The sequence below is a fragment of the Cottoperca gobio genome, chromosome 24, assembly GCF_900634415.1.
Source record: "Cottoperca gobio chromosome 24, fCotGob3.1, whole genome shotgun sequence".
Taxonomy (NCBI): Eukaryota; Metazoa; Chordata; class Actinopteri; order Perciformes; family Bovichtidae; genus Cottoperca; species Cottoperca gobio.
In genome coordinates, this window is record NC_041378.1 from 16,548,651 (window position 1) to 16,576,275 (window position 27,625).

Here is a 27,625-nt window from a genome sequence, read left to right on the forward strand (position 1 = left end):
ATGGATGTACTGTTCACTTATCAGCTGCTGTGAATGGTGTGACATCTCCTTGGTGTTTCCTAGGACTTTGTATTCAGCTATATGTGCAGAGTTGGCCTCTCAGGGCTTCATTGTGGCGTCCGTGGAACACAGGTATTTCTACAAGCTTTTTATTTATTTTTAATACAGACATACACAAAACAAACACAACCCTGATGACATGACAATATAACTTCACAAGAAAAGGAGAAGCGTAAGGCGAGGTAGAGCATATTTCACAGTCCCATGTTGTGCTACGTTGTAATGGTTTGTAGCAATTACTCTTTCTAAGATAAATTGGCTTAGGAACGTATTCTTTTAGGAAAGTTGGATTCAGATTAGTTCTTGATCGAGCTTTATTATTATTGTATTTTACCCAACAGAATAATTTCTATTTATTCTCTAGTTCCAATTTTTATCCAGAACCTCCATCTTAATAGTTAAAGTTGTACATTTAAAATAAATGTTGATTTTTGGATATTGGTCCACAAACTTGTAAGATATGGACAGAAACACAGATGCAGCTGCTCATTACAGAATCTACACAGTTACGATTGTTCACTGCTTTTTTACAACCGTAAAGTTGTCGGATATCTTGAATTGGAAGATTCTGGAGTAGGAATCAAGTGATGTTTTGTAAATTGTACTAAATAAATCTGTGAAAATATTAATATATCTTCTTTATCTTTGTTACGGACAGCCATTTGTGACACCTTTTTAATTATAAAGGTGTCAGAAATGTGGAGACGTTCTGCACTTCTGTACATCTATTAAGATGTACAGAAGTGCAGAACGTTTCCACATTTCTGTTTCTATTTCCAGTGAGTAGGGAGAGCTGAAAGCAACTGATTGAAATAATAATAATAACAACACAAATATTGCGTATCTAACCATACATACAACAACATTGATGGTATGAAAGGAAATCACCAGAGCAATCTAGTATATCAATTATAAAAATGATTCCACTCCTCAAAAGTGTTTCCCATAAAAAGTGTTTCCTGTCCATTAACTTCATCCACACTGAAGCTTCTCACAGCAGTTGTTCCAACAGCCCTATTGTTGAAGCTGTAGATAATATGTATTCTGTATTCAACCTGACAATAAGTCCACTGAACGTTACAAACTAAGGCCCCGTGTCGGTTGGAGGAAATTTGAGTTGATTGTTAGCCGAGCAAACAGTAACGGGGCCGTCTCTTCTGCTGTCTGTTGCTCTGTAGGTAGGAGTGGAAGCGCTGTGCAGACAATAGTATGAACCAGCTCATCACATTTCTTTTCAGTATAGAGACAAGGGGACCGTATGGAGATGAACATAAAGGCCACAGTTAGTCGCTCACTCGTGTGGGTGGAAGTGGTATTTCACTGGATTTAAGCAGCTGTTTAAATGCTAAAGCCACAGAAAGGCACGTGCCAGAGCTGTGACCTCGTCCATAGACACGAGACAGACTTTGTTCCACGTGCCCGCATTGCTGGTCAGAGGTCACGCCAGCCGCTCAGCCAGTGGTGCTTTTGTCACAGTGCTGCATTAGTTTGTTTACTCTGTTACCATAAGCAAAACTAGAACCGTCATAAAGACTGTTGATTCTCTTCCAGCATCACATTCTTTGAGTCATTGTCTTTGGCTGCAAGTCTGAACAAAACCAGAAGTTCAAGAACTAGTAACACGCGGATCACATAATGGGATTAATTCATCAGATTATGGATTTGCTCCCTTTTTTTTTGAAACCTTGAAACAGGATGTATCGTAACACACTGATAAAAGCCGTGTTGGCAGTGTTGTTTTCAATTAATTGAGATATTTAATCTACTGTCAAATGTGGTGATATTCTGAGAAGAATTCCACATTTCTGAGATTAAAGTTAAAACAATTTGGATATTCTCTGAGATTATAAAGTCACAAGATTTTTCTTTTCTCATGAACTTGTGACTTTGATCTCAGTGAATATTAGAGGGCTTTTTTGTTTTGTTTTAAGAGTTTAATCTTGAAATATGAAACCCCCTCCCCTGGCTCCATGATTATTCATTGTTTCACCTACAATTATCCTAATACACCATCGCACATATCAGAAGAAGAAGAACAGAAGCTGTAACCGGACAATACATTATTTGTTTTGTACTGGATCAGTATCATTTTTGCAGCATTGTGTATTTCTTGTTCACGCAGAGACCAGTCAGCCTCGGCTACGTATTATTTTCGTGAGAAGACCGAGGAGGAGAAGGCGAACAAGAACGTGCCTATAAACTCTGCCCAACCCAACTTGGTAGAAGAGTGGATGTACTACAGAAATCTGCAGCACAGAGAGAATGAGTTCTCCCTCCGAAATACACAGGTAAAAAGATTTTACTTCCTCTACACAAGTTGTGTTACTTTGGGGGAGGAAGTCAAAGTGTCATGTTTCAACAGCGCATGTATGAGTCAACAGGTAGAGGTGGAAACTTAAATTCCTCTTTTTCTATAATGTGGTTTGAGGGTTACGCAACATGTGACCTTTACACTCAGTGACACCGCCTCCTTATATCTTCAGCCCGTCCTCTGATCTTCTGTCGTGGCATTTCATCTATGCTTTTATTGTTTTTAAACGCACTTTATTATATCCACTTTGCATTTTAAAGGCTTGGATATATGTGACATTGTGGCAATATGCTTATTGTTTTATACTTTACATTTTTCCTAACTTTTGTGAATCCTTGGCAGGTTAAGCAGAGAGCAGATGAATGCATCCTGGCTCTGGATAAACTCACTGAAATCAACTCGGGGATATCGGTGCAAAATGTTTTACAAACACAGTTTGACTGGACGACGTTGGAGGTACGCTCCTCGGGAAATCGAGTTTTACAGAGATCGTAAAAACAGGAAATGTGTATATTCAACATAATGCAAACTGGAGCACGTCAGCTGTGATCCTAACACACCCAACTTTAGCTTAAACTCCAAACAGGAAAGAAATCTTGTCTTAAGAACACTTCGTTCGACGTTTGAGTGACTAATCAGTAAGATTTTAAAAAGCAACAGTTTTTAAGTACCTTTTTTAAAAGTAATTATGCAATTTGTTTTAGGTATTCTGAGTACATGCGAACTCCTGTGGCTCTATTTTAACATACGTGGACTTCTTAATTATTAGTCACTTTCAGTTTAAAGTCTGTTATTGCACAAACATGAAGGCGACCTCTTAGAAGGCTTTGACAAATACAACATGGTCGCCACTGGACGGTATCAGTGGAGTGAGGAGGACTTTGCTGACATGGCATATTCCTATAAAAATAGTTAAGGCCCTTTAACTGTGACCGTGTGGAACTATATGAACTGTTATTCAAAAAATCCTCAATAGAGACCCTTTGGTCCTTCTTTGATAACAATGGATGTGCATTGAGCCCGAGGTTTCTATGTCAGTTTGCGTCACGTTTCCTTCGCCTCACGAGGTAACACTTGAGAGTAACCCTTTCATTGTTCTCATCCATCTCCTCTCGCCTCCGGTCTCGCAGAACTCCATGGATCTGTGTAGGATCTCAGCGGTGGGACATTCTTTTGGGGGCGCAACGGTGATAGAAGCTCTGTGCAAAGAGGTCAAATTCAAGTATGTGGATTTCCAACGTTCATCCAGGTCTCCTCCCTCATCATATCCCTTGTTTCTGAGAAGCAGGAATATTCTAAATGTTTTTTAAGGGGAGACACTACAGGTAAAAATGTCATCACCAAAAACTCATTTTGAGAAAACGGCCTTTAAAGATATGTATTGTAGAATGTTAATTGTGTAAGACACGACAGGTGAATGGGGTCAACATGTTAAGTAATCCCCAAGAAACTTCCCCAGTTGACTTGCATTAAGAGAAAGATCAATTCTTTTTTGTTTTAAAAGTTTTCTTAAATGTGCAAACGGTGCATTATCTAAAGCTAACTTTGAGTGAAGTTAGAGAGAAATCTACAGACGCAAATGGACAAAGTTAGTCAAATAAAAACCTCAATGTGCATTTTGGATGTTGCAGAAGAGAAACAGCCCGAAATCTCAAAATTGTCCCACGAATATGATTTTGGTGATTTCCCTGGGAACTCTCTTCAATCAGGTGTGCCATAGCGCTGGACGCCTGGATGTTCCCTTTAGATGAGGAGATCTTTCCCCGGGTGAAACAGCCCATCTTCTTCATCAACTCAGAGAAGTTTCAGTGGGCAGGAAACATCAGCCGCATGAAGAAGCTGGAGTCAGCCGTCATACAGAGAAAAATGGTCACTATCAGGTAGAAGGGACGGAGCTCAATTGTAAACAAAAAAATGAAAAAGAAGTGAAATCTGTCCTTTTGTGACTTTGTGCCGACGTTTTCCTTCATCAGAGGCGCAGTCCACCAGAGTTTCCCAGACTTCACCTTCCTGACGAGCAACTGGATAGGCAAGCTGATGAAGCTGAAGGGAGATATCAACCCAGAGATCGCCATGGACCTCTGCAACAAAGCAACACTAGCCTTTCTGCAACGCCACCTTGGTACGGACAAGGCGCAATCCCTGTTGTTCATTCCTCGCACGTGTCATGCTATCGTTTGTTAAAGCAGAAATGCACTTTCTTTTACTTCTGGATTTTGCAGGTCTACAAAAGAACTTTAATCAGTGGGACCCTCTGATCGACGGGCGAGATGAAAACCTCATCCCAGGAACGAACATTACCTTGCTTCAGTCTGCCATCTGACCGCCACGTACTGCAGAATGTACCTGGGACTGCCGGCCGCCAGCTCAATGACTTCCGCGTGCGCGGGAGGAAGTGAACGGTCACAAAAATGTCAAGCCAGACCTACTTGGCATTTGAAACGGATTGAGGATTAACATTTTGGAGTAGTAATCAATAGAAAAGATCATCTCTACCTCATCAGCGGGAGTGATTTGTTTTTCTTGACAGTTAAATCACTCAGTGTACCAGCGTTCGTTTCATGAGGCCTGAATGTTGCTCAACACTTTCTTCTTCTCACCGTTGTGAAATCTTCACTATTGGCAACAATTTCTTCCAGGAATGCTTTGAATCATTTTCCTCTGAGTTTATATAAACTGAGATTATAATGTCATTTCACGACCTTCCAGCGGAGACGAGCTACACTATGATTGCAGTGTGATTATGGAATAAGACTTATCAACCAATGGGCTGGGGATGGTTATTGTATGATTTTAGATAAATTAACCTAGCCAAGATAAACAGTGTATCTTTCCTGATTCAACAGATTGCAGGTTCATAGTCAGTAAATCGGTATCATTAAAGTTTAAAAACACTAAAAGGTTGCAATAAGAAACCATATTACTAAACTCGCAGTACTGTTCCTCCTGGGTCAATGGATCAGCCTTCTACTTTTATTGTCTGAAATATCTACCATAACAGAAATCCAATAAATTTGGTTTGTATACAAATATCTTTTGCCACCTTATTTAACCTTTGTGCCTCACCTAAAGAAACTACTTCCCCTCATGTCCTCTGAGCAAAGAAATACCTTAATTATAATATTTTACACTTTGTTAAATGTTTCAGTGCGGATTATTCATTTTCAGAATTGTAACCCTGTACATACCAGCTTGTTTATCTAATGCCGCTTTCTTTCTTCAGAAAAAGCAAATAGAATAATTTTCCGTTCACTGGGGGGGGGGTCTGAAATGTCAATGATTAGAAATTGTTTATTTTTTTGCGCAGTCAGATTTATAAAGACTTTTGTAAAAAAAAAAACCTGTCGAACTGCTACAAATATATTTTCCACTTTCATCAGTATGGATTACCAAATATTCATATTACATTGATTTTGCTGGTTTTTTTGTTCAAGAAACCAGGAAGAAAATGATAAACTGCAGATGGAAAACTTAAAGCCCATAATGCCCCTCATCATGCGTAAGAGTTAAAGTCTTCATCTTTCTTTACGCCTCGTTTAATGCCGATGCTACATCATTCACTTTCTTCAGCTACATTTGAAATAGACAAACATGAAAAATCTGCATCATAATTTCATTTATAGTAGTAAAACAAATGTCACCAGCTGACAAACGAGTTCTTGGCAGTGATGACCAAACAAGGAAAAAGAAAACCAGGACTCCGTAGATCTGTAAAGGCATTTATTGTGCCAACAAAAATATCTTCAACACATGCATGTACCCACACAACAGAAAACACTCTTAAACGGCTGCTTCCACAACACATTCAAGAAACAAGATTAAATACTTCCCAAATAACTATGTGGCAGTTTATCAGAACAAACTCTTACGGTACAAAGGTACTTTTAACCAGAAGGTGGTTTTCAATAGGAACAACGACATGAGCCACCGGACCAAAGGATAAAGGTCAACACAACAAGAAGGGGGTTACTCCTCTGGCTGCTGCTCAACACGCTGAGCATCAGCAAAACCATCATTGATGATCAGAGAGAGATGAGTTATCCTCGACAGCAGGGTCTCTAAAAGAGGAAGGCACAACAAAGTTATTATCACACATCGTACAAAACATCCTGTAGAGGAAACCTAGGAGCGTTATACCTGGAGGTAGATGATCATTTGAACAGGTGTTGAACTTTTAATGGTATTAGGATGTGCTGAAGACTCACGAGACCTTCTTTAACCCTGGAGCCTCACTTTGAAAGAACATTGCCTTAAGTTGTCAACAAATATTACATATCGTTTTTTTATCTTCCTAAAACTGCTATAAAAATACTATTAATATTTTCAGTTACATTTTTTAACTGACTTCAGTCCTGAGCGTAACGGATTAACCTGAATGTACTCGTACTGCATCCTACTTGTATTTTGTCCACTCATATTGTTTTATACCACAATCTGTTTTTAACTATTGTACATTTTGTATGATTTATATTATTCTAGGATGCCCAACAGTCAAAGGGACTACCAATAAAAACTAGACTTTAAGCTAACTCAGGTACATTTACTTTGTTTGAATGTTGATTCATTTACACAGAATGTACACCCTATGCATTAACTGAGCCGAGATGATCAAAACATTTAAAGCAGACAAAGATATCCACGGTGAGGCACTACGGTTAAATCTATATGATGTACCTCACGACTACTTCCTGCTCAAATTGTTACATTTCACCAAAGAGATTAATGTTCACCCAAACTGATTATTAATATCACTCGATCATCACTTACCAAAACTGTCCTCAGCAGGTGACATTTCCTCCTCACTACCGCTGAAATCCTAGAAAATAATCAACACATAACTCAATAATAATAATAATAATAATAATAAGCAGCGGTGATTGATTTCAACATTACACATTTTCATTCTTGACTGTCAAACATCTTGCCTTTCATCGCTTCATCTTTATTGATTAATTGATCAATTGATTAAGTATTGGCTTTTTAACCGCACACGATTTATTGCACCTTCAGTTGGAGCTCAGCCCCGACAGAGCGAGCGGAGGAGATGCTGCAGCAGCCTTTATAGACCCGGTAAAAGAAGCTATAGAAATACTATGGTCTTTAATAATTTAGCCCCGGGGCCCTACACACTATATTGCTATAATGTGGGGGCACTGAGGTCCCACACAGCCTATAAAGTAAATGTGAAGTGCAAACAGCCAACACAAGGCTCGTTCCTAGTTCATCGGCAGTGCCTAATTATCACTATGAAATAGAGCGGTGGAAGTTAGCATCGCACTGGTTCCCTCCAGATTTTGGATCATGACAGACGATAAACTCTGTGGCAAACAAAAGATGTACACATCAAAACAAATGAACACCACTTTGAGGCGTAAACGCCCGGAGTAGCTCAGGTCACCACCACTAAGCTTAAGACGGACTAGTGTTTGGCGTGATGACGTTTAGTAGCATCATTTAGCCACTTGTTAGCAGCCGCCTTTTTGAAGTGGGGAATTTACTGACGTCATTTATGTCGTAGAACAAAAGTTGAAAAAGTCTAAAGCTTGTGTTCGAACCACAAATACAGTAGATTCAAAAAACCCATCGACTTTGAGACGAAGGAACTGGAAGTGTTAAAATGCCGACTCATTTCTGGATTTTAGGACTCAGTGAGTCTAGAGCTACATCCCACAATAAACATGCACTTTCCCCCCCGGCCAATTCATGTTTTGGCATTTTTTCCTTTGGCATTATTAGATAGACGGAGAGATGGACTGGAAACAGGGAGAAAGGGGACGACATGCAGCAAAGGGGTTGGATTAGGACTCAGCCTTGGTACATGGGGCGCCCCCTCCCCACAAACAGATACTTCAGAGACAGCCTCTGTCCATAAGGCAAAGGTTTAACTAAGCATCAAAGTTTTTCTATACACATTTGGACATCAACTCTGTGGAATAATATAGAATCCAACCACCAAAAAGCTTTTCCCCTGACAAACAGTTACCTCCGCTGCGTCTGCTGGTGAACGCTCCAGCTGCTCACTCTCCTCCCTTTCAGCTTCTTGTCGTGGATCTGAAATAAGAAACCAGACTTACAACCAGCAGAATGTGGTCAAATAATGGAATTACGTTTCCTGTCAAACATGCATGTCCTTCTAAAAAACAAGATCAGTGTTAACATTTTAGTTATTAAAATGTTAATTTGGAAATTCCTTTACGCCTAAATCCCAATGCATTGCCGGCCCATTTTGTTATCAAGTGTGCTACCTCTACAGAAGTCTGTCAGACAGATCTCTCCGACTAGACAGGTCACCTCTTCAACCAGGTTACTCTGAAAAGCAATAAAGACAGCATTTGTTTGTCAGCGGTGGGATGTTTGCGATTAAAATTAGAATTGTGTTGATGGATCTCCATTACCATATCTGGATAGGGAACTGTGGAGGCTTGTGACTCGGGTTCAGACGGCAGAGCTGCAAACACACAGGCAACACAAATATCCTACGTCACAATGCTTTAATGGAGCGTTTCCCAAAATAAAATACAATAAAGAATGCAGACTGTTCACTTCACCTATCCGATCTGACATACAAAGTTTAAGATAACAAACCTAAAAGTTCATCCTCATGAAGAGTCGATGAGTCATCTTCAGAGTTATTCTGAAACAGAACACATGACTAATAAGACCTGCGGACTGCACAATGAAAACAATCTTCAAAGCAAACTGTATTTATGTTGATACTCAATAGTTTCAAACTGCTTTTGAAATTATTTTTATTTGGACTGAAATTGGGTTCCACCTTACCTCGTTAAGTGTGGCTTCATTCTGAAGGGAAAGGGTGATGTCAGGCTCTGAGGGAGTTTCTGTGGAGACAATACCAATCATTATGTACTGCACATCATCCCACTGCACCTCATGCAAGAACACAAGACGACCAATCATTGAGCCTTCTGTAGAGCAGGCTGATGAGCAGCCTCAAGGCCAGACACACCAAACGGTCATCAAAGAACTAGAGGCATTGGAGGAGACTGTTGCACCGCGTCTTGGCCAAAAAAAAAAAATCACATTTGAACACACCACAAAGAGGAAGCGAGGCACTAACTCAATAACAGCAGGCAGCGGTAGTCTGTATTCATCATTAGAAAAGGGAAGACCTCCGACTCTAAATATACAAGCCGTTGTTATGATACATGCATTAAAACAGAGCAGCGGGCTGCAGACTTCTTAATACCAGATGGCCATGTTGTTGTGAAAATATCCATGTATTGGAATGATCAGATATGAAGATGAAAAATGAAGAGCCTGCGGGTGCCCTTTGTTTGTTTTCATCACGTGCGTTTCTCTTTTCATGCACCGATTTGCTTAAGCTGTACATCACACTGCACTTTACTGCTTCTTTTGCACTTCTGGTTAGATGCTATTTTGTTGTTCCAGTACTTATAGTCTGTGCAATGACAATAAAGTAAAATCTTAACAGCAGGGCCGAAAAAATTCCGTCGGTGCGAGACGCACAGCAAAAACTAAGCCGACATTAACCCATGGCCGATAATTGGCTTGGTGTGTCACGGCCTTTGGAGATGGTAGTAAACAGCCGTCTGTGTAAATGTCCAGTGGTAAGTGGATAACTTATAACTTGACTCAAAGAAATTGTAACCTCATATTTTAGCATAATAACCCAATCCTGCAGTGTTTCTTATTGACCATCTTATGCATGTTGCGTTGGAAATGACTCACCAGTTAATTGTTCACACAGAAGTTCATTACAAGGAACCTGCGATTCACTTTGGACCTAAAATGCAAGAAATTGCTCCATTTCAATGTAAAGAAAAATGATTTCAGACAATCAGATCAAAAGTACTGCACTTGAGGCTTCACAGTTAATCACACTCAAACCCTTCTCCATGTTAGTTCACTATTATGTATTATTTCCACAGCACCACCTGTCAGTACAGAGTCATGTCATACTCGGTCTCTCTTCAACTAAAATTAAGTTCATTCACCAATTAAATTCACTCTTTTCACTTTCCCTGATCGATGTTAAGATACAGTGACTCCAACTCAATACTACCAACATTTTCACATTCAATGTGTTCCAGCGTTTCTGTTATTGGAAAACTGGAATAAACAGGTGGACGAAAACGTTATTTCCGTTGAAAAGATCAACTCAGCGCAGCAAAGTGGTCAGTAAATCATGATTCTGTTGTATTAGTATTAAAGTCCAGCCTTTATTTGTTTATTATTTGAATGCAGGCATTTATATAGTCATTTGTGTTATTCACCTCCAAATAGCCTCTTAAGTTTAAATAAAGTCTGTGTTCGACACACCCTGAACTGCAACTGCACCACAAAGTGGAGTGCAGATAATTATACCTCACATAAGGACACTCACTTTGGTGCAAATGACCATTTCATCTGCTGCCATACTGCCGAGACAATCATCTCTCTCACTGGTGACTTTGCAGTCATCACTTGGCTCATTTGGATCTGCAGTGCAAAGGAAACAAAAATACAAATCATTGACACAGTACATACCAAGATGCTGCTTCCACTGCCAACTACTATAAAGCGTGAGAACATTGATAAGTTCTGTGGTAGTCACACTGCATGCCGGGCACATTGTCTTGCTGTTCATTCAGTAGCCACTGAAGTCTGATACCTGTGCAGACATCGGTCAGACCGGACTCTTCAACAGAACAGGTCACCTCTTCTATCTCGTCACGCTGAGCAGCAATAAAGACAAAACTCATATCAGAAGTCACAACTTTTGCAGTTTGATTTTAGAATTATGTGGATTCAAACCCTTTACCACATCTTGGGAGGGAGCTGTGCAGGTCTGTGGCTCACTGGCTGTGTCAGAGTCAGATAGCAGGGCTGCACAAACAAAAACACACACACAACTAATGTGTGGCCTTTTACTGGCACAACTGAAAGAGACTTAAATGATTTCATTTGACTAAATATAACCCCTCCTACCACTTTGTTTTACACTACTTGCTTAAGTATATGTTCCAAGTAGGGCTCATGTTTGCACATGTACACATAGATGCCAAATCAAAATGAATGGGAGCAGCCTTAAAAAGGTGCCTGAATCAACAATTAAGATTTGGCAAACACAATATTCTGAGATGTCATCAAACCTGAATAAGTCTTCTCGTTATGAGCCAAGGTCTCCTCCCCAGTCATCAAGTCATTCTAAAACAGAACAGATTATCCATCACCGACCTGCACACTATGTCAAGACGTCTTGTGAACTATCGTACACAGGAACTCAAATTAGAACTCTGTACGAACTATGATTATTTACTCTTCAGAAGAACAAAAAGTACAGGAAAAAACACCATCCAAAATACTGTATTTACGAACATTACCTCAACTTGTGTGGTATCACATGGCTGCTCTTCCTTTGAGACACCATCTCCAGTGTCAATGTCCTGCTCTGTAAGAGCATCTATAAATATGATCATAATCACAAAATACAGTTGTGTCAGAGCACGCAGTATTTTAGCTATCAAAATGTATTTCCTCTTGCAATACCTACAGTAGGGCTGCAACTAACGATTATTTTATTAATCAATAAACTGACTTATTTTCTCTATTAATCATTTGGCCTATAAAGTGTCAGAAAATAATGAAAGCTTTAAAGAGAAAAGCAGGATATCTCCATATTTGAGTGTTAAAACAACATTTCTGCTTTTTTATACAATTACTAACTATAATTAAAATTAAATTAAAGTATATTAAAATTCCATTGATCGTCTAATTGTTGCTGCTATATTGCTGTGTGACTTTTTTACTACTTTTGACCGATAAAGCAATTCTCTTTTAATTACCTAAAGCTACAATGTGTGGAAGCTAATGTGATAGCTTGCCTTAAGAATTACAAAGACTTTAATAGCCTAAGCCTGTATGAGAATCTACAGAAGTCCAAGAGAGAATCCCTCACCAAGTGCAGGAGGCACACGGGAGGGCAGCACCAGTTCAGTCTCAATCTACAAGATGAGAAAAGCACAAAAGGAAAAGCAAGGAATGAAAACATTAGGTCTCATAAGGTAGAGCGGAAGAGAAAAAAGGCTTTGTTTCCCCTGGGTTAGCTGTCCTTTTGTGTAGCAATACAAATAACTTCATGTACCTGCTTTAAGTCTTCAGAAATGTCATCCTGCGTCTCAAGCAGATCAACACTCTCCCTGCAACAAACAGCTTCACGGGAAACCTTTAAAAGAACACAACACCCAGTTAGATTAAATCTAAGTCTATTTACTAATAAGTAGGGCTGTCAAGCGATTAAAAAATGTTATCTAATTAATTACATGCTTTGTGATTAATTAATCTAGAATAATCGCATATATCAATATTTGCCGCGAGAGCTCCGTGCGAGGGGTGCTGTCGGAGCTCCGTGCGGTGCTGTTGGAGCTGCAAAGTCAGCAAATGCGCTCAGGGGCATCTAAGTGCGCGAATAATCTGCATTAATTGTTTTTTTGCTAAAAGAATTCTGTGATTAATTGAAATGAACGTGCTAATTCGACATCCCTACTAATAAGTACTCAAGTCAGTAGTATATATACACCTTCACACATACTGTTGCAAAACACATTGTCACACAATTTACCATTTTCACTGTTGTCGTACTGGTATGATAATTATCCCTTGCAATGATAACCTTGGCGTCGTCTCTGTCCTCAGTTGGATCTGCAAATGCAAACAAAGAAAAAACTCATTTGAAATTATTAACTTCACACAATCACTGACCACAGCTTGACAGCAGGTCACAAGCAGTTCTTTTTTGTTAATTTAACTTTTCATATTAACATGATTTCCATTGACTAATTTACTTTTAGCCATTTATTTAATGGCCAGGAAATGCGCCATATTGTTTACAAATCAGAAACATAAAATAAAATAAATGTTACTTACCAGAGAAATTCTCGGTGCTCTCCATGCTGTTGGTATTAACCTCTTCTGGCAGAGACTCCAAGTCAGTTGCTGCCATCTCTGACTTGTCTATGGCCTCCGTAGGGTTCTCATCCAATGGAGAATTTAGGTCATCTTGCATTGGGCAAATGTCCATCAATGAAAAACCCTCTTCAGTAACTTTGTCACCTTTGTTATCAAGTGGAGGTAACATGGTTTCATCTATGCAACTATCACATGGTAAAATATATGCATAGGGGTCAAGGAGGTCACAAGTGCTCTGCTTTTCACTGACATTGTGAATGCAAGCATCAGTGGCATTCATTTCTTTGCATAGTTGATCCTCGGGTGGTGCGGTCTCTTTCACCGTTGAGTCACATTCTATTGGTGTTTCATATGAAGTTGCCAGTCCAACTGCAGCAGGTTTGTTTTCTGTTGTGGAGCTCTTCCACCAAGATTTCAGTGCCTCATTTATCACCTGGCCCTCACATTCCAGCCGCACAAGGCATTTGGCGTTTCCTTCTTCTCTTGTTACTCTGGTAACAGTCAGCTTTAATACTTTGTCTTTTGTAAGTGCAGACAACTCTTCTACTGCACCACTGTCCCAGGATCCGTGTGATGAATCAAAGCCTTCAAGCTCATACATAAATGCCTGTGGAGGAGTTTCCATCAGGTCAGGGGGCATTTCCCTCACATCTGTAATGTTGACTTGGGATTCGTTTCCATAATCCACAAAGAGAACAGTCAACTCATCTCCATCTTTGTCGATGACCACTGCACGGTACCAAAAAGAATCGTCTGAAAAGAGGGCAATACATGGGCTGCCAGGGGAGAGAGAGCCTGGGTCAATACGTTTGTGATCGGCTGCATCCCCCACTTCTGAAACGCTTGATGTTATCTTATTGAGCTCTTCTGAGTCCACAGACTGACACCAAAAGGTATGAGCATCATTTATAACTGTGATGTAGATCTCTAAATGTTGTCCCTCTAAAAAGTCTTGGTGGTGATAACATAGAGAGCAAGAGTTGAGCAGCGATTTCGTCGAATTATCTGGCACCTTCCTGATGTCAGAGCTCAGGGCGGGATTTGTCTCTACTTGTTCAAGTTTCTCTGAGGCGATTTCAGAACCATCAGTTGAGCATCTCGTAGGTACTTTATAGATGACATTCACACCACTGTCTTCAATACTGACTTCCCACATAGATCCTGACTGCCTCTTGAACTGGCACTTGAGCACCTTTTCTCCATTACCACCGATATCTTCTTTGAAAGCTGACACCACTTCTGGGTCAAGCACTTCCTGTTTTCCAAGACATGCAGCTTCACTCAGCATACAATGTGTGCTATACATGGGAAATTGCAAGAAAGACTTATGGAGTCTGCCCATTTTGGATATTGGCACTGTTTCTGCATTTCCAAAATCAATAAACTCAACAAGAGCCATCGTATTGCCGTGGATCTCTCTTACAACAGCTCGATACCATGCGGAATCATCTGCAAACTCGGCTTGAACAAGGTCACCTGGATGCATGTCTTTGAGGTCGTTGGTTTGGGGGGTGAATTGGGGGTCATTTAGCTTTTCCACAAGGGAGAATATTCCATCCTCCTCTCTGACAAGTTGCACATAGAAACTCAATGGGCCATTGCAGTGAGAGATATAAACATCTGCTTTCATATCTGATGTGATAGATTTCCATGGCAGGTCAGCAAGTTTAGGGAATCTTTCTGCATTGCTTTCTTTCTGAGATTCTGTGTCGGGTGACTTGGAATTGGTGAGCCATTTAGTTTCTGTAGAAAGTATTTCCTTTCTTGGTTCGATACAGGCACTTTTCAGCTCATAACTATTTTCTGTATTACGTGGTGTCTTTCTACATGACTGCCTTTGGTGTGGAGGTATGTAGAGTTCTAACGGACCTTTCATCTTCCGACCATTTGTTGGTGCAAACCACAGATTCATGTTGGCATCATTCATCTGACATGCTTTTTTTGTGGCCGATTCATTTTTCGTGATGGTTTGAGCATCTTCCATTTCTGCAGATTGTTTTGGGACAGCTTTTAGAGTCTTTTGTGCATGATGAGCTGAAGCCTCCTTAAGTGCTATCCAGCCCTGGTCGACAACTGTCATTTTTGTTTGCATCTCAATCTGAAACAGCTTCTTGATCTTTGAATTAACCTGAGTGTTTCCATGATACAGCTCAACCAGTAGTTTCCCATTAGGTTCTCTGGCCACAACTAGTGCTCGAAATTTACATTCTGTCGAACTTGTCTCAAACCAGCGGTTTGCCTCACTGGGAACATTGGTAGGGACATCAGAGAGACTACACATGACTGCTTGCACAGGCACAGACATGATATCAATAGCCTCTTTGGGAACTGAAAGCAAGTCGGATTTGTCCAGCTTAATAGTGTCACCATAATCAACAAAGTGAACCAGAATTGATGGCTTTGTTGCCTTGATCTGTCCCCTGTACCACTGTCCATCAGTGTACTTTGCAAAGCACAAAGTTCCAAAGACTGTTGGGAGCTTTACATTCTCAAGCTGATGACAGAGATTGCTCACTTTGATCTTGAGATCTTTTATCACATCAGCGTTCCTCTCGAGCTGGCAGTAGAACTGACCGACAGTGTTGACACGTGTCACCATGACCTGTTCCTCTGTTCCAGTTTTGACATTGTGCGTCGAGTAGTAGTATGTGTCCAGACGGAAAGAGGGCGCAGCAGCTTTCTTGAGAGGGGCATTTTTGACTAAATTGACCATACTGGTGCAGATACTCTCAAAGGGAGTTTCTAGATCCACCATGTTGAAAACAATCTTCTGCTCACTGTACATGACAGCATATACGGTGCACTTCAAAATCACAAAGTTGGATGACGAAGTTTCCACAAAGCTGTGGAACCTTGCTACTGCTTCTTCATTCCACTCATTTATAGCAGACATACGGTCAACAGGGTTTAACAGACTGCATCGAAAAGCTTGGCCTTGCAGAACGAGGAATTGTGGGCTGATCTTTCTCAGGTCACAGAGGGGGACTGTCTCAGTCTGGCCATAGTCAACAAACAACACATCCACATCAGGCGTTTCATGTTTGTGAATTACAAGGGCCCTGTACCACATTCCATTATCAGGGTGGCGAGCAACACAAGCAGTTTCCACAAGGGGCTTGAACTCAGTGCTTGCATAATGAGCCTGTATGTCATGCATGAGCAGTTTCAAGTGTCCTGCATTTTGTAGTAGTTGGCACCAAAAGTCATTTGGGCTTTTGATGTAGGACACAATGACATCGAGGACACTTCCAATGGGAAACATGTGCTCCTTAAATGTAAGAATTCTTCTTTCATTACTGCCAGGGCTGACTGTGTTTTGGGTCTGGGAAGGCGTTTCTTTGTTTCTGTATACACCTGAGAGCCTGGCATCTGGAAGTTGTGGCAGAATGGCAGGTTGCATGGTCATTTGGGCTTTGGGTTGACTCCATTTCTCAGCCCTTTCAGCAAGGCCAGAAATACACATCAGTGTACTAAGATCTCTTTCTTCCTGTGCTTCAGGATCAGTTAGTTGGACAACATAACCCTCATCATATTTTGCGGTCACATGTACAATTAGTTCTTTACCTGTGACTGCTTTGATGAAAAGCTCACAGGCACTTTGAATCCATCTCCCACCCTTGGGTTTGACACCAGCCAGGCTGCATTTCAGTGAAAGACATGGAAGCTTTTTAAACTCATCAGGAAGGGTTCTGATGTTCATCCGGTCAACCACTTCAGTGTTTCCATAATCAACAAAGAACACCTTGACTTGTGTCTCACTAACTTCAGCCACCGTTGCTCTATAAAAGTCACCATCTTCTGCTTTGGCAGCACAGTACAGCCCAACAGTTGGATTTCTCACCACGTCTTTATTTACTGAATCTTTGTACAGATGGTAGATATTATCCATCAGTTCATCCAACTCATTTGCATAGTTCTGTGTTTGGATCCAAAACTCTGATGGGTCAGATACGTGCTGAACAACTGCCACCAGTGAGGAGTTGAGAGAAAGGTCTTCAGATGGCAACTTCTCGACTGTTCCTTTCCCTTCTTTGTCCTCTATGGCCTGTCCAGGAGTCAACGTCTTTCTTTGATTTTTTTCTTGCTGAGCTTGATGCTTGCAGCTCTGTGCAGTGCTACGGATAGCATAATCTCCAAGAGTTTTTTCATTCTGCAGAAAACAGCTCTCCTTAGAACCAAACAAGTCATTAATGTTTGTGCTTTCATCCCCATAGAGTGTGACATAGTGAACGCCCTCAAAAATGCTTTGGTATTGAAATTTGGCAACCACTGTCTTGTGCAGAAGAAGGGTCCTGAGATAGTCAATCTGGCTGGTTGTCCATCCAACCCCATTGTCAATGATTCCATGGAGGGAACAGATGTAAGTCACAACAGGCATCCTGAAAAACTCTGCAGCCAGTGGTCTTACATTCTCCACTTGAACAAACTGTTTTGTTCCATAGTCAACGTTCAACACTTCTACCACTTGGTTGGTTGGGAATACCTGTTGCAGGACAGAGCGGTACCACCTGCCATCATTTCCTCTTGCAGCACATGGAAACCCAATCATTTCTGGACCTACAATGCAATTGGTTGTTCTGCCCTCACAGCACTGTGTGATTTTCCCTGAGAGTTTCTTCAACTCTTGTGAGAAAACCTTTAACTGGCAAAAGATCCGCTGTGGATTTGTCACTTCTGTGACTATGACCGTCTCGACAGTTCCAGCTTCAAGCTCTGGGTACATGAAGAGCTCTTTCTTGTGTAGTCGCTCACCTGCTCCCATGGATATTTGAGTCTCTGGAGACATTTCAGCTCCACTATGGGACTGCAGTGATGCAACAACAAAGTCCTGAAACACATTTGGCGACAGCTTCTTAGCAATTCCCATCTCATACATTTGTTTGGATATGCAAGGGATGTGTAGGAGAAATGTTCTTTGCCGCACCAGGACATCTTGCACATGTGCCTTCAACGACTTCCCGGAGAGAGATTTCAGAAATTCGAGAGCCACTGGAGACCATGTATTCTCAGGTGAGGGTGGTAACACATTAGCTAGCACACAAAATTCCACTTCAGGTGGCAGGTGGAAGTGTTTCTTCCTACCCCACGCCAGCTTGCTTGTGGCAGTGTTATATGTCCTCCCTTTGTCAATGAGGAACACACTGTATTTCGAGCCATTTCTTGAGACAATGCGGGATCTGTACCAAGTACCATCTATCTGAACCAAGCACTGGTCACCAGGATTTCCTTCAAACTCTTGAAATGTGTTTCCAGGAGATTGAATGTCTTTGGCAAGGCATTCATAATCTGCTGTCTTCTCCTGGTCAAATGTTGCCCAGAATTCAACAAGCGCACATAGGCGATGCAAGTGGACCGTGGTGATGAGAATTGTTGCATCTGTCCCTCGTGTAGGGAGTCCTAGGATTGAAGACATTTTGGCTGTTTCATGAATTCCAGCTACCCATGATTAGTCACCTCTCATAAACACAACCGTGTGAGCACTGAATGTTATCTGAAAAACATACAAACAGAAAACATGCACAAAAACACACATTGAAACACAACATAGCCACTGAATCCTTGTTCCCCTGTATTTTAGAAGACTGATCACAATTTGGCCTGCAACTAAATTGTATTCATTACTGATTAATAAGCTCAAAAATAATAACAAATTGTTGGTATTATCCAAACACTCCAAAACCTACGATATTTAGTTTACCATCACATAAGACGAAATAAAAAGAAGCAAGCCTCACATTTGAGAAGGTTTAAGGAAAAGCATTTGGTATAACACTTATTAAGAATCAAGAAGAACACTGCCGACTATTTTTCTGTTAATCTACTCATTGATTAAAATCGACTAATTGTTGATGTCTAACCACAATAATAGCCTTGTTTAAAGAAACATATTTAAATGCTAAGGGCAGTTTAGTCAGCACGTTGGTGACATATTGAAAGAAATATAAAACACTGGAAAAAAAAATGCTTTATGGTTTGTTAATGTTTCAACAGGTTTAGTTGTCTGCCCCATAATCTATGTCATTAACTACATTTATTGTGACTGAGTTAACGGTCATGCTGTTTTGAGTTTAGTTTTATTATTTAAAATTATTTTCACCTCTGAAATAGAGGGGCCACATCATTTGTGATACAACACAACCAGCCAAACTGGGAATTACATTACATTTACATCTTTGAAGAAACCGAAATCATAACATCATAACCAGTGTTTCCCCTACCATTGTCTTGGGGGACGCTGCGCCCCTCCAATGGAACACCACATTTTTTTGGGGGTGGTTTTATATTGTAAAAACTCACTTTTCACTTTAACAGGTGCTCTTCTATTAAATAAACAAAACACTTATGTTATTTATGTAATTGATGTGCACGTTTCAGTGTCTACGGTCTACTTTTCAGTCGCATTCACATTCTCTCCTCCACTGGGTTTTGCAAAGGGCGGCTTTATCTTTTTTTTCAGCACAACCTCACCTATATAACCTGATAGTTATTTTTTTTTATTTTGACATACTATATGAACATATTGGACCCAAAACAAACATAAAAACAGATTTTTTGAAAATGATATTATTTTTACTATGGGTGACAAACATTCACAACGAAACATTTTGAAAGCTGGAAATATATACATGGGACGTCACTATGGTAATGTGAAAGTTTGATTGAGGTAGCATGAACCTAAATACACATTTTTGCTTCCATTTTTCATGAGCTGAAATCAAAGATCTAATACTTTTTCTATATACACAAAAGGTCAATTTCTCTCAAATATTGTTCACAAATTTGTTTAAATCTGTGTTAGTGAGCACTTCTCCTTTGCCGAGATAATCCATCCACCTCACAGGTGTGGCACATCAAGACGCTGATTAGACAGCATGATTACTGTATCATATATATCCTTGGGCTGTCACAATAACATGTGCAGTTTTATCTTGTATTCGGACCAACACTAAAATCTATCGAACTATCTCTCAATTGTTTGTCTGTCACTTTCCTTCAATTGCCGCCTCCCTTCGTCTCTTTCAGTCTATTTCCGCATCGCCTTGTTCCGCATCACTCAGTTTACTCAATTACCCAACCCCTCCCTGGTAAATGCTACCCGTTGAGCAGGATCTACAGTTTCCAGCATTATTTTCCACTTCGTAAAATGACAAAATGCGGCGAAGATTTAAAATACGTAACAGCCGCCACATTGCATTTCTCATACTTTTGAACGTTTGAAAAAAATATGTTTGCATCAACTTTATATCATCGTATCTCTGTTTTTACTGGGTCGATTTGCATGAAACAAAGTCTGGCAGAGAGTTTCAAGCCAGTACTTTCGACAGAAGCAGTCGACAATGTTGGCCGGACTGTTGATTTTATGCGGTGCCGGTTTGAACAGGTCATGTGATCTGATCACGCCAGCGTGACGGTCGACTCCTAAGGGTTAAAGGCCGCCCGGGATGAATTGGCTAAACTTGTCTTAACCATTGAAGTTACTACCTGTTTGTTAACATAGGTTGATCAAATGTAATGATAAATATTGCAAATATAAAATACTCGTGTTTTTTCATTCCCTTACAGATGCCAACAGATTTCACAACTTAGTTTATGTTTTTTTATACATTATGTACCGTTTTACTCCATAGGCTACTGTAATTTATAATTCTTACCAAACACAAATTAGTCAGTAACTTTAAATCAGTCACTTATGTATTTATTGAAACATGGCTGTACAGTAGTCCACTGTTTGAGGCTCTATTCTGCTTCCAAATGACCACAGTACAAACATGTTGGCATCTTCATTATCAGGCACACGTTCATGTTCACTGTCATCAGACCCCTTTTGTTTTCTGACAATAGACTGACAATTCGGTTAATTTGGTGTTAAGTCTTTAAATCTTTTAGTCTTTTAAATGCATAATTTACGATGACTAATCTGTCATATAGCAAACTACACATTTTGGTTTGAGCCGTTAGTTTTAATCGACGGTAACAATTACTTACGAATCTTTCAGTTTTTCTGGTACAATAAACCCCAAACTCAGCAATTAAATTAAACGTTGTCACAACCAGGGCTTTGTTGTTGCTTTAATGTTAGGTAGCTAACGTTAGCTAACGTTAACTTAAGAAGTAACAAAGGTAATGTTCGCTAAATTAGCAACTGCCGTTAGCAAAATGCAGCGGTTTTGAATCAAACATTCATTAGCGGGTGATGTTAGTACATCAGATTAGCGGGTTGACTGATATATACATAGCGTTACTTACAGTAGCTCGAGTGCAGTTGGCACACAATAACTCACCTGTTTTATTAGATCCTGTCGAGTTTTCTATAACTCCGAGGAAGTGTTGGCACAGGTTTAACAAATTAACGTTGATTTAGCGAGTCCTCGCACAGCCGCGGCGGGGATAACCTTCGACCGCCTTAACTTGTTACATTAAGCTAGCTCGTCAGCCAATGTTTGTCCAGTTTCAGTGTTTTTGTCATGACATACACTGTTGTGACAAATGATACGTTTAGACACTTCTGAAGATATTCAACAAACGTCACAGCAAACTGACCTTGGTAACGGCTAGCCTTAGCTCAACATCACGCGCGTGCCGAGAACGCTGAACGTTTTCCCCCCTTTTTTCATCCTTGACCCGGATGTGTCGTTGCTGTTCCCTGCCACACGATTGAATGTACACGTTAAATGTGGAAAGTGGTAACGAAAAATGTTATCCCCAAATTCAAAGGCCTAAAGCTCCCTATGGAAGCCTATTTCCGCCAGTAAAAAATTAAATTAAAATAAAATAATAAAAAATAAAATCCTAATGGAAAGTCATAATTATGAGATAAAAAGCCATAATTATGAGATAAAAAGTCATAATGAGATATTTTTCAGAACAGACAAACTAGCAGCTTTTTGGTGTAAATTCTCCTATTTATCTTGACAATGAAATGGATTGTGAGCACATTGAGAACTACTTTAAGCGTGGCTTTACAACAGATGAAATACTTAATTTGCTTGCTGATTTTGAGCAGGAAGCAGCTGTGGTGGCGAAAGAATAAAACTGATGTAGCTGAGGTGGCAACTTTCATTGAAAAGCAACTGGAAATATCTGGTCAGTGTCATGGTTACAGATGGATGCACCAAAAATGTTGGTTACATGGAATTGTGACAGAGAAACAGTGTGAATACTGCTGCAGTTATTGGATGGTGATGGTGTTGATCTGAGGTCAAGAAACAGACTTTACCACAGCTGTGGTCCAAACTAAGTATGGCACATTGATGGCTACGACAAGCTGAAGCCATTTGGAATTGCAATCAGTGGATGCATTGAGGGGTTTTCCAGAAAGATGATATGGCTTGAAGCTTCAAGCTTCAAGCCATATCATCTTTGATACAATGACCCAAAGATCATCGCTGGCTACTTCATTGATGCTGTTATCAATGCTGGTGGGTGCCCTGTCAGAATCAGACTTGATTTAGGAACAGAAAATGGCCATATGGCTGAAATGCAGCAGTTTTTGCATTTTCCTTGGAACCAAGTACAATCCGACAGTGTCACCTTTGGTCCAAGCTCTGGAAACCAGCATATTGAAAGATGGTGGCTGACCTTGCGAAGTGAGTGTGTAAAAAGTAGGGCTTTAAGAATTGTTCAGTGTAATAATTTGCATGACATAACAATCTAAAAGCCCATTTTTATTTATGGGTTTATCCACCACATTTTTAAAGCTGTGAAGATATAACATTAGTTGTACGGCTGCAGTACATTATAGGTATTAATATTATTGTGCCAACCTACCATATTACAACTAAAAGATAAAACTCTCAAATAGAACAAACAACTTGACTAAGGCAATAATCACCAATGCTCAATATTTAACACATTCTGTCTGACTGAATATTATTTGCCTCCTAGGAAGAACTTAATGAGGTTGTATTGACTTGGAACAACCTGAGTCCATCAAGTCTATAACTCACGATCACCCCATGGACGTCCCTCCATATTGCATGCAGTCCCTCATCTGTACGGAGGCAGAGAGTGTTTGCACTCTGTGGACCTGGAGAAGGTTCACGTCTGCCTTGTCGAGTGTGTGTTCAAGAACCTCATTTGTAATTGTTCATCTCAACTTAATGCCTTTGAGCAAAACAAATGTGCCCCCAAATCTTCAGGTACCAAAATGATATCAAGTACACTATTTATGCATTAAATCTTCATCCATGACATAAATGTAAAAAGTCAACCAAATGAGTCCCTGCAATGGGACAACACCCAGCTCTGCTGACAGCTGAATTACTATTGGGACCACCACCATTTTTATTCTATATGTTCTATTCTATATTTAAGTTATTGATCTTGTACTTTCACTGAATGTCCTCTTAATGTTTATTGTATGGACTAAACACCAAGGCAAATTCCTTGGAAGTGAAAACTCTACAGTATGTCCTGATGTCCAGCGACTGTGTGGCGACTGCGGCAAGGAACAACTCAGATAAAATAATACAAGTGTCAAAATAAGTACTTGTGAGTATAGGTTTCTTACCAAGTGTCTGCCTGTTAAGGGTGTAATATTAGTGTTGTCCATGAAAACAATCTATTATCAAATATTGGAAATGTTCAAGCTTCTAGATTATCAGACATTATGACCTGTCATAGTAGGAAAAGCACAGGTGTTACTGATGACATTAACGATGGCTCTCCTGTCCTGCGCTTGTGATTTTCCTACTATGACATGTTGAACTGGCTTCAAGGCCTGTACGTATGTACTATGTAAATATATGTATTTGTGGAAAGATGGGCAGCTTTCAAGAACAGGTCATTTTTTGAAAATGGCATGAGAGATTATGTGTGTCTGTCTACTTCTCATTTTTAAGAGTCAGTCGGGGCAGTGCCATTTGTAAGTATCTGGTGTGTGTAAAAAATCATAATAAAACAATAGTTTTCTTTGTAAACACGGCAGTTATGGAGTTACGTGATGTTTTAGCCTCGAGGATCACTGTAAAGTGCTGTAATAACTCATGTAGAGCCATCCTGCCTGCGCGGGGCAGCACTGCACTGTATCTGCGCACAGTCTGAGTCGGAAACCGGAATTGCGTCACCAACTGAGCACCGCTGCCATTTTGACGGGAAGTGTGAAGAGCTGGGAAACTGCGTGTTTGTTGTTCAGTGGTCTTATTCAAACTTACACATATTTCACCATGGCTATGCAAGCAGCGAAACGCGCTAATGTAAGTTTGAGTGACTCTGCTGGTATATCCTGTCAGGAATATAACTCCGGATATAAACTTGGTTTTGCTGGAAGCTAGCGTCGTCAGACGTTAGCATGCTAACGAATTGAAAACAATCCCACTGCCTGTGTTAAAACTTGCCGCATTTTTGCTTTTTACACATCTACTTATTCAGGTGACTTATTTTGGCCATCTGCGGTCTGAACTTTTGATTTGGAAATGTGGCAAAAACAAACGCTGTAAACATTTCAACACCAGCGCCTCGATACGTGCTTATTACTAAGTTTGGTGATTGCAATAGCGTTTCTTAACGCTAATCTGTGGGTGGGTGATGGCTTCAATTCACATAGAAACGAAACAAATCCGTAAGAAATTCTGTTGGATTAAGAAACACTGAAAGTAACGTTATGTGGGTCACGGACGTTTTTAAAAGTAATTGGTTTTGCAGTAGTTGTGACGGGTTGTCCCGTCCTCCTTTACTTCTCTGTGTTTACACTTATTGTCTTAAAAGATAATTAACTCATCTGTTTTTCTTGCCATGTGTTGCAGATACGATTACCTCCTGAGGTGAACAGAATCCTGTACGTCAGAAACCTTCCTTACAAGATCACAGCGGAGGAAATGTATGATATCTTTGGGAAGTATGGACCAATACGTCAAATCAGAACGTAAGTGCTCTCTGCAGGGTTTGTGTAGACCAAAGGAAGAACTTAACGAGATTACATATGATCATTGTTATTGTGGACACTGCATCTGATCTAGGGCCACATAGGACATGAGTCCAAATCATTGTTTGTGAGTGTAGTTAGTTTATACTGTTATTATAGTAAGTAATATTTTATAGGGACACACGCAACTCCCATCAATTTATTAGGCTTATTCAGTGCCATTCTGAAGCTTACACGGATGTAAAACTAGTACTTTAACTAGTACTCTATTACTTACATTGATGAGTCAGGTAGGTTAATCAGCAATGAGTTTAATCACGTGAAAGGCTAGATGAATACACATTTGTTTTCAATATTTATTGGAATAGCAGGAAATCATAGCCTGAAAGAGGATGGCCAGATATTATTTTATTGTGGGAAGTAGCCGTGCGCACAGCTCCGAACCTTAAATAATGTATTGAGTGCACGGTAGTTGCGAGGATCAATAGAAACAAAACACTGGCACTCACAGATGTAGGGTCTTCTTATTTACAAGATCAATGCATTACATGTTCGTTTGTTATAAATAAGAAGACCCTATACCTCCTAGTGCCAGTGTTTTTTGTTTCTACAGATATTATTTTAGAATGCGTCTGCTACAATTGATGCTACACAGATTTTGACCAGCATAATGAAATATCACTATTGCTTATGTATACAATATTATCCTATTTAAAATCAATTATAAATGGCATCGGTTCCATTAAAATGGGTTCTTTTTCATGTTGTACCTCTTATTTTTCCCTCATCCCCCTCCGGACTCTGCGCATGTTGGTCTTGTAGTCACTTCGTGTGTGTTTTGCTCTTTGTCACTTCCCAGAGGGAACACACCTGAATCAAGAGGAACAGCTTACGTGGTTTATGAAGATATCTTTGACGCCAAGAACGCCTGTGACCATCTGTCAGGCTTCAATGTCTGCAACCGTTACCTGGTGGTCCTCTACTACAACGCAAACAGAGTATGTTTGATCATCATAGTGTCGGAGACTAAATGCCCTTGATGCAACATATATGTATCATTTTACTTTATCACCACACATTCTCAGGACAGCTTATTACTACTGTCTTGGTCAAGCTTGTGAAGAAAGTGTCACCTAATTTCTGTTTCACTAATTCTTTTATTAGGTGTATATCACATTTTAATTAATATGTGTTTGTAAATATAGCTTTCAGATTATTATTATTATTTTCAGATATATTTTGAGCATACTAAATATGACAATATTAATAATGTATACAACATCAAACACGAGTTTAACACGACAACTTGTCAAAAAAACAAATGATTTGTTTGGGACCCACTCACTTTCCCTGGGACTCAAATAACCACCTGTTGGTCGCAGGGACTCGACATTGAAAAACTATCAACATCACTGCAAAGTGATCAACAGCGGTGCATACAAAAAGTCTATATATATATTATTTAGACTTTTTGTATGCGCCTATGTTGAATGCATATCGGGGAAATATTGCTGTAGGCATCGTCAGGCCAGAGGGCAAGTGTGGGATATGTTTTTGTAAAGGTCAAACAAAAATACAGTTTTGGGATCAAAAAGAAAAAGTAAAGTTTTGAATCTTTAGTAAATATGAACATATATCTTCATGCAATTATTCCCAATTTAAATATATTTTCCCCTTGTTTATCAACTCTTTTTGCAGGCTTTCCAGAAGATGGACATAAAGAAGAAAGAGGAACAGCTGAAGCTTCTAAAAGAGAAATACGGCATCAACACAGACCCTCCAAAGTAGCCTTCTGGAAACCCCATCGCCTCTCACCTCCATGTTCAAAATCTTTCTTTCTATTTCTACAAGCCTCACATGTTCCTTGGTTTATGCTGGTAATCATTTACTGATACAGTTGTTGTTTTTTTAAATAATTTTGTTGAAATGAGGGGTTGTTTTTATTATTTCCATGTGAACACTGTTTAGAGACTGGCCGTGTGAGACTTTCCTAACTTTGGCTGGTAATCCTGTCAAAGTACTTGACAGGCGGGACAAACTTCTTCAGCAATCAACAGGTTTACCCAGGATTTACATAGTCCCTGGCGATAGTATTGACCCGTGGTAAGATGTAGAAATCTTCCACAGCAAGTTATTTTTCACTCTCTTGGTTAATCTTTTCATACATCTTTGATCTTTTTAATTTAAAGCCAATCATGCTCAAGCAGTGTGTGATACGAAATTGAGTTGATGAGTACCGACTGTGTAAAGTATATGGTTTCTGTAAAATAAATGTTCCTTTTCTTAAAGCCTCTGTCTCCTCCCTGTTTACAGAGTGTAATGTAGTGGAAGTGCTGATCCTATGTGATCAGTGGTATTGTGCCAAAGACACAGGCTCTCAATTATTTCCACTGAGAAGTTTTGATGTAAAGAGTTGCTGTATTCACACTTGTTGGTGTTACTTCCAATGTAATACCACCTGA

At 39.9% G+C, this 27,625-nt stretch overlaps 3 protein-coding genes across 9 annotated transcripts in view; 2 read left to right on the plus strand and 1 right to left on the minus strand.

The window, feature by feature from the left end:
* The window catches only part of pla2g7 (phospholipase A2, group VII (platelet-activating factor acetylhydrolase, plasma)), a 9,720-nt gene extending 4,317 nt beyond the window's left edge, over positions 1-5,403 (plus strand). For 5 of the 6 annotated variants that reach the window (XM_029462763.1, XM_029462767.1, XM_029462762.1 and 2 more), the window contains exons 5-11: positions 64-132; positions 2,183-2,348; positions 2,714-2,827; positions 3,502-3,593; positions 4,081-4,251; positions 4,345-4,493; positions 4,594-5,403. In XM_029462763.1, coding sequence (XP_029318623.1) covers positions 64-132; positions 2,183-2,348; positions 2,714-2,827; positions 3,502-3,593; positions 4,081-4,251; positions 4,345-4,493; positions 4,594-4,694 — 862 coding nt within the window. In that variant the 3' untranslated portion in view covers positions 4,695-5,403. The remainder of the gene's footprint in view (positions 1-63; positions 133-2,182; positions 2,349-2,713; positions 2,828-3,501; positions 3,594-4,080; positions 4,252-4,344; positions 4,494-4,593) is intronic. The other variant, XM_029462765.1, reaches the window with a different exon arrangement.
* Positions 5,404-6,077: 674 nt separating this feature from the next.
* Positions 6,078-18,776, minus strand: tdrd6a (tudor domain containing 6a). Its single transcript, XM_029462757.1, is given in 17 exon segments — positions 6,078-6,429; positions 7,139-7,187; positions 8,355-8,422; positions 8,617-8,680; positions 8,767-8,819; positions 8,957-9,005; positions 9,152-9,210; positions 10,082-10,136; positions 10,737-10,831; positions 11,004-11,067; positions 11,154-11,218; positions 11,485-11,539; positions 11,716-11,795; positions 12,291-12,336; positions 12,477-12,557; positions 12,954-13,033; positions 13,259-18,776. Coding segments are annotated over 17 exon segments (6,558 nt in total). The 5' UTR covers positions 18,762-18,776; the 3' UTR covers positions 6,078-6,337.
* Positions 18,777-22,707: 3,931 nt separating this feature from the next.
* On the plus strand, positions 22,708-27,451 carry sf3b6 (splicing factor 3b, subunit 6). 2 transcript variants are annotated; one of them, XM_029462769.1, is made up of 5 exons: positions 22,708-22,887; positions 23,186-23,439; positions 25,045-25,163; positions 26,023-26,161; positions 26,862-27,451. In XM_029462769.1, exons 2-5 carry the CDS (start codon positions 23,257-23,259, stop codon positions 26,949-26,951), a joined length of 531 nt encoding a protein of 176 aa, XP_029318629.1. In that variant the 5' UTR covers positions 22,708-22,887; positions 23,186-23,256; the 3' UTR covers positions 26,952-27,451. The 2 variants fall into 2 exon arrangements, with proteins under 2 accessions (XP_029318629.1, XP_029318630.1); XM_029462770.1 differs by lacking the exons at positions 22,708-22,887; positions 23,186-23,439 and adding an exon at positions 24,329-24,495.
* The last annotated feature ends 174 nt before the right edge of the window (positions 27,452-27,625 follow it).